Source organism: Rattus rattus, chromosome 14 (genome assembly GCF_011064425.1).
Source record: "Rattus rattus isolate New Zealand chromosome 14, Rrattus_CSIRO_v1, whole genome shotgun sequence".
Taxonomy (NCBI): domain Eukaryota; kingdom Metazoa; phylum Chordata; class Mammalia; order Rodentia; family Muridae; genus Rattus; species Rattus rattus.
The window spans coordinates 77108689-77115481 of record NC_046167.1 but is presented as its reverse complement, the minus strand read 5'-3'; the positions used below and the strand labels follow the sequence as shown (position 1 = coordinate 77115481).

The window sequence follows — 6793 nt, the reverse complement described above, 5'->3', positions numbered from 1 at the left end:
TAAACTTGTACCATGTACCTTAATAGGCAATTTTTTTCCTTATATTAGAATTTTTTTCCCTGACTGTTTCTGCACCTTTCATCTGACTTTTTTCTCCTATGTTTATTTCTATTTTTCTAAGATTTGGTCTTTGCACAGTGTCCCATATTCCACAGAATGCTTGTGTCTGGAATGTTTTAATGTTACATTTTTTATTGATGTGTTCATTTCTTCTGTTTTGTTTACAATTATGTAAGAGTCTTTTTTGGTTGCTTATATTCTGTTGTATTTGAATACCTACATTTTTTATTTTCCAATTTCCCTAGTTTGTTTTTTTTTTATTCTATTTCTACTCTTCAACATTGAACTATTTTATTCATTTCCATTCACTGTTTCTGTCTTCATTGATTTCTTCCCTTCTTTAAGGAAAGTATAATACTTAAAAAGTCTTATTTAAGTATTTTATAATCTAATCTATCTGGTGTCTCAGCTATATTACAATTATCAGGGCACTAATGAAAGCTCATACATGGTCAAAGTGATATAAAATGGAGGGTCATAGCCCAGCATTATGCACTGGACGAGTACATGGTGCCAAGGCACTGTACAAATTAGCTAAGAATTGAAACAGGATGGGTTTGTGTCAGCTAAACCTATTAGATCCAGAAATTATCATATAATCTTTCAGAGCTGGGTTTCTGAAGGATAAATAGAACACTATAAGCAAACTAAAATCAATAATGGAATGTAACCCATCATAGTGGATCCACCTACAACCTTATGAACACTAGGATAACATTCACTTTTGAGGTCATGAGGAATTGCAAGTATGGCAACAAAATATTATTTTTAAAAAAGAGAAAGGACCTAGAAATTATATTTTATTTTTAAAGGATTTTATTTGTGCAATAAGTAAAACTGAAATTTTCTGCAGAAATAATAAACATATATTAGTTAGTGGAATAGCTGTCATAATGCCAAAATAGTTGAAGGGTCCCAGAATTCACATTACAATGTACTTTTTCAGGAACACAAATATACCAAGCAAAGGCTATTCACTGACAAGCAAATAGCACTCCACTAAAAGGGCTGTCTTCTGCCAAATGTTTTCTTGTGGCCATCAGGTTGCTCAAATAGTAGGATAGTGAGCATATGAAGCAATTGCACAGTGGTTGTTCTTGTCTTTGGCGATCTTCATGTAGCCTCTCATGCCCCATTGTTTACCCCAGCTGAAAAAAAAGTTATGTTTTCCATTTAGTAAGAAGATGACTGCATGTTGGGTTTGTATTAATAATTGACAAGTGTTCAACTTAACAGATATATCAGAAAAGGCAAAGGGTCTACTGATGGGTTCCAAGAGGCACCACACATAGGATTGCAACACAAAAGCAGAGAATGGGCAGACTGGCTATCTACAAATATATGTTGCAGAATTAACAAATGTGTCATATTTTAGAAAAACAATGGCACAGCCATCATATTGACACCCAAGACACAGATGACAGAATCTGAATAGTATGATTGCACATTGTGAGTAGGTTTTGAAAGCTATTGGAAATTTCATAAGGCTAAGGACTGGAGATAAATTCATGAGCCACATTAAAATGAAACAGACATTTTGTTGTGCATATAACTTGAGGTTTCAGGACATTGTGATAAGGCATACACGGACCACGCTGGTTAGCCACATTAGACATTGAACTCCTAGATCAGTGGGAAACACTGCAACAATTTTGATGTTGGATAGTGATTAAGAAAATAACTGATGTTAACATCAGGCCTCTACACATATGTACTTGCATACACATGTGTCCACAGACATGCAAACATGCATACATATACACTCACTTCCCACAATTATTTTTCAACTTAAGTGAAACAGTTTTTAAGGTGGTATATCCAATTACTGACTTGCAACAGGCAAATTCCACCTGAAATGTTAGCTAGTAATTTTAACCACTGAACCATATCTCCATGTCTTGAAACTTCCAATATACACTTTTTGGCAATTTATACCTGTTTTTTATCAGCCAGTAGTGATCACCACCTGTATCATTTCCTTTAAACCCATAACCAACCACAAGAACTCCATGAGTCACAGAATTACTGCTACAATTTGGCTCATGATAAATACCTGAGAAATAAAATGAAAGGTGATTGATGTGAGATATACAGGTCACCTAACAGTGAACAGTGCCACCAAGAGTTTTCAACAGAGGCATTTTCAAAAGTCATGAAATGACACAAACTACAATCAGAATAAAGAACTGGATGAATTGTTACCAATGTCATAGACATAAAGTGTTTCACAGAACACTGAAGAAGTTATAATTAGTGTATATTTGTTGATAAACACTTGTCTCTGTGCTTATGATATAAATCCTTGGAATTTTGTGGAGTTTTTTTTAGTTGTTCTTAACAGAATCTCATGCCATGTTTAACTTGAAGAACATAAATTATTTACTTCAAGAGGCTCTATTATACTTTGCTTTCAGATATTCAGTTTCTATAGATATCTAAAACATCTACCAAAAGAAGGAAAAATATAAATCTAGCTAAGCAATAGGTTTTATAAATTTTAACATGTTAAATTGCATCTGGTGTCACATCAGGTGAATTATGAAGAATAAAATCTAGAAGCCCAAATGTTTACATTACATTCCATACCAATACCAATCCATAAATATATTATACCATAGGGATGCCACTAGTCTTTTGTTATATAGAAGTAAACACGTGTACCTTTCTTATAGAACTTGAAAGATTCATGTGAAGCATCAATACCAGCAGAGATGGGCCCAATAGTTGCTACAGCAACCATTAGGATATCCTCACTTTCGGGTAGGGACACAAATCCTGTGATTTCAGCAGATGAATTCTTTGGATTATACCGGCATGGTCCATCCTTTAAAGGACAAGGAAGAGACCCAGTTACTTTCACTCACCTTCTAGGTGAAACATAGCATTGTTTTCTTTGAAGTTGAGCACACTTAACATCTGGGTGGCAATAAATAATCCCAGGAAGTGAAATGCTACTGAGAGATTTAGAATTGAAATTTCATTTGCATATCTTCAATGACAATGAATTGGTCTTCCTATGTATAAGAAATTTTAACAGTGGAGAAATCTATATTATATGTATAGTAGTTGGCATATTCTTTATGTTTGTAGAAGCAAATAGAACTACACCAAAATAATTTCATCAGAAAGCTATATAAATATTCAAAAACTAATGACAGATTTAATGATATACAGAGTAATTCTACCAAATAATTTGTACTCTGAAGATGGTGGGTTATCGCTACAATTTTTCCACACTCCAAGCTGAGTTGAAATGACAGCATAGGATGTCCACTTACTTTCCCTTCATATGGATATGTTGCCTCGGACTGAAGACCGCCATTGTGCAAAACATACTGGAATGCATTATATGTATCACCACCAAGACAACCATTGTTGCCTTGAGGTTTAGAACAATCCACCAGGTTCTGCACACTCAGAGGGATGAGTTTGCCACTTTGCCAGATTGTTTGTGCTTCTATGGCACCAGTCACAGAAAATGCCCAACAAGCATTGCAGTTGCCCTGAATAGGGAAGAAAGAATTGTCATAGATAGATAGCAACCTGACAACAAGTTAGAAAATGTGCTACTTTATGAAAATTATTTAATGAAAACTGATAGATCCCTAGGAGATCATGTGTCTCCAAAAGGATATTACTACTAGCAGTTTGCTCATGCTCTCATCATGGCCACAATGAACATTTAAAACAGCCTATTTGTTTTGTGAGTTATTAAGGACAATAAGAGGGGCCATGAGTTTCACAGAAAGATGGGTGGACACTATTAGAGAGTATATGGGGTATATGTCTAGGATTAATATACACTTAAAATATATGAAGCATTCAAAGAAGAAAAACTATTATTTAAAAAATAAACTGCATATCACTCCACATTTAATGTGCACACAAAATACCTATCTTTTACTTTTACAACATGGTTTAAGAAGATGGGAATGTGACACTGCCATACCTGTCTCTGCACAGGAGTCACATAGCCTTTCTTTCGCCAATCAACAAATTTGGGGAAAATGCTACCAGCTGCACGTTTCATGATACTTTTCCCCTCCCTGTGAGTCTGAACTGGAAATTCAACCATCATTTTCCTGAATTCTTCACCAGTCTTCAAGGAAAAGTGTATAAATGGTTATAAAAGAAAAGTACAGAAATGGCTATATAAAGTACTAAGGAGAGCACAGTGTGAAGCAATCCACATCACACTCACCGTGTCACCAAATTCATTTATTTCCATGGTGAAGCCATTCTTACCCAGTCCATTCTCCCCATTGTGCAGTTTGATCATTTTCAGGTTTTCTTCCCATACTGCTCTCCTCAGTTCTTCTTCCTCCTAGAAATGAATATAATGAATATTATTTTTTCTGACTAAACTTCTTCACAATCTGATGTGGACTTGCTGGTGCAGGTGAATAGAGGCCATGAGAAGGGACTCAGAACACTATATACAGACATTTACCAAAGGGAATCTGGCCACCCTGTCCTCACAGTGATTGTAAGTTAGATAGGCTTGTAATGGTGGTAGTGTATGTGTGTGTGGCAGATCTGTGACCTCTAATTTGCTTTGTCATTTGCAACAGCAATGACAGTTCAGTCTTGGGCCCAGGTTACGAACCAGGCTATATGATTTGTCATATTTTTTCTTCCACTCTTGCCATTCAGCATCCAAACTGGGATCAAGTATTGGAGCACCTGAGGCCACTCCCAAACAAAGGATGGCTATGAAGACAACAGGAGTCATGTCCCAAGGTCCTAGAGAAGGGATAAAAATTACAATATGGCTACACAAACATTTTAAAATGTCCTTTTACTCCATTTTCTGCAAAATGAAGCCATTCATAGTTGATAAAATTCTTTGAACTCTACCTACAAATACATTTCCAAAATTATGGAAAAGGCTAAGGATATGTTTGAACTAAATCATGCACTGGTTGTTATGAGATTCAATAAAAACTGCAAAGCCCATGGCCAGAAATCTAGCAATGGAAATTTAAGGTACACTGTATCTCATCATTTCAGAAAGATCTACCTACACAGTGAGATTCAGAAGCTAAAATAAAGTAAAAGAAAGAAAACAATAACAACCACCACAACAAACCATGAACTTAGGATAGCACTGACTTATGATCTCTACCCAGCAAAACTTCTATCATATGGTATTGGGTCCTAATTTTATGGTGATGCCAAATTTCAGAGAACACATCATTTCTCTTTGTCATCTACAGCAGGTGTTGAGCTTGTCTTGAACTCTTGTTGCTTAAATGAAAATTTGTACAATGTCTTCTGTAAGGATATGGGAAGAATCACAGGAACTATTCCTTCGATACTATACTGAGGATTATGCAACCAAGCTCTCCACTCACTACCTCAATGAGAATGGTGTCATATGGAAAATCATAGAAGACAGACAGTGGTGTAAAACACCTCTAATCTCAGCATACCAGGCAGCTTGATCTACAGAGTTAATTCCAGCAGAGACAGGGCTACGCCAAGAAACCTTATCACAAGGAAAAGGACAAAAAGAAAGAAAGAAAGAAAGAAAGAAAGAAAGAAAGAAAGAAAGAAAGAAAGAAAGACAGACAAGGAATGAAATAAATAAAGAAAGAAAGACAAAGAATGAAAAAGAGGGGAGAGGGAGGGAGAAAGGAAGGAAGGAAGGAAGGAAGGAAGGATAAAAGAAAGGAAGGAAGGAAGGTAGGAAGGAAGGAAAGAAGGTAGGAAGGAAGGAAAGAAGGAAGGAAGGGAGGAAGGGGAAAAGAAAAGTCACTGAAAGCCAGATCCAAGAGTAAAACTTGAGTACAATAGAAAAACTCTCATGGCAAGTCATACTCAGAACTTTCTGGGTCACTAAAGCAACACTCCCTATACAACCTAAATAGGGACATGCCAATTGCTACTACTCTACTACTATGTCTGCATATGTCAACTCAAAACAGAAGTACCTAGGTGTTATGTACAAGAAAAAAAATTTTTTCAGGGGATGACAATGATGCTGGTGTACATTACACCTGCTGTCACTCCCTGTAGGCACACCCAATCTAGCAATTAATGGGATCATACATCAACCTAGAGTCAGGGGGTAAAAAGATTGGTTTCTCCATCACCTTCCCCACTCCTTCCCCTCCACCCACACTTAGCATGGCTGCTGAGCTTTAGAATATATTTTCTTTCTTAGGAATCTGCCTGATTCCCAGTGTGGTCTTTCAAGTCTCCCCTCCATGGCCACTTCAGATTCTGCCTTGGCAAGGACATGGTCTCACCTGTAGTGACTGTAGCTGACTCAATCCACTCCACAGACTCAACTCTCCAAAAGTTGCTGAAGTCTCTGGAACTGTCCCAGCAACACTTCTCTCGGGCTTTAAATCCCAAACATCTAAAGAGTTGTCCCAACCCCTCAACTCTGGCCTCTTTTTGCTTGGCTGTGTTGGTGACTGGATTAAGCCTCCAGGCACTCCTCTTTCAGGCTCTTCCTAAGATATAATCTAAGACTGTATCTCTGAAGTGGGTGAGAGCTTCCTCTGTGGACTTTGAAACATTATTTTGTTAACCTTGTTAGAGAAAATTAGATGATCTATCCTATAGACTGCAACATGTAATACATGTTATTTTGCTTGCTCATTGTGTTTCCTATCAAAGCTGAAACTATATTTTATCCTACACTTCAGAATGTGGGGAAGGTTACCATACCTGGTTTGGGCTTAGCCAGTGCATTCTATTTTTTTGTTTAGTCCAGTACTGTGGT

At 36.8% G+C, this 6793-nt stretch overlaps 1 protein-coding gene across 1 annotated transcript; it reads right to left on the bottom strand.

Moving 5' to 3' along the window:
- Positions 1-858: 858 nt before the first annotated feature.
- Positions 859-6382, bottom strand: LOC116883597 (cathepsin R). Its single transcript, XM_032884778.1, has 8 exons — positions 6312-6382; positions 4667-4803; positions 4262-4384; positions 4010-4159; positions 3339-3563; positions 2722-2884; positions 1996-2113; positions 859-1208 (listed from the first exon to the last, which is right to left on the bottom strand). Exons 2-8 carry the CDS (start codon positions 4790-4792, stop codon positions 1109-1111), a joined length of 1005 nt encoding a protein of 334 aa, XP_032740669.1. The 5' UTR covers positions 4793-4803; positions 6312-6382; the 3' UTR covers positions 859-1108.
- Between the last annotated feature and the right edge of the window lie 411 nt (positions 6383-6793).

Excerpts from the sequence above, each read along its gene's own strand:
- LOC116883597 (XM_032884778.1), bottom strand. The coding sequence starts at position 4,792 with ATGACTCCTGTTGTCTTCATAGCCATCCTTTGTTTGGGAGTGGCCTCA. Across the intron at positions 4,385-4,666 it reads ATGACAAATCATATAGCCTG|GAGGAAGAAGAACTGAGGAG; the intron begins GTTCGTAACCTG and ends ATTCATTTCTAG. Across the intron at positions 1,209-1,995 it reads TACTGGCTGATAAAAAACAG|CTGGGGTAAACAATGGGGCA; the intron begins GTATAAATTGCC and ends CTTTTTTTTCAG.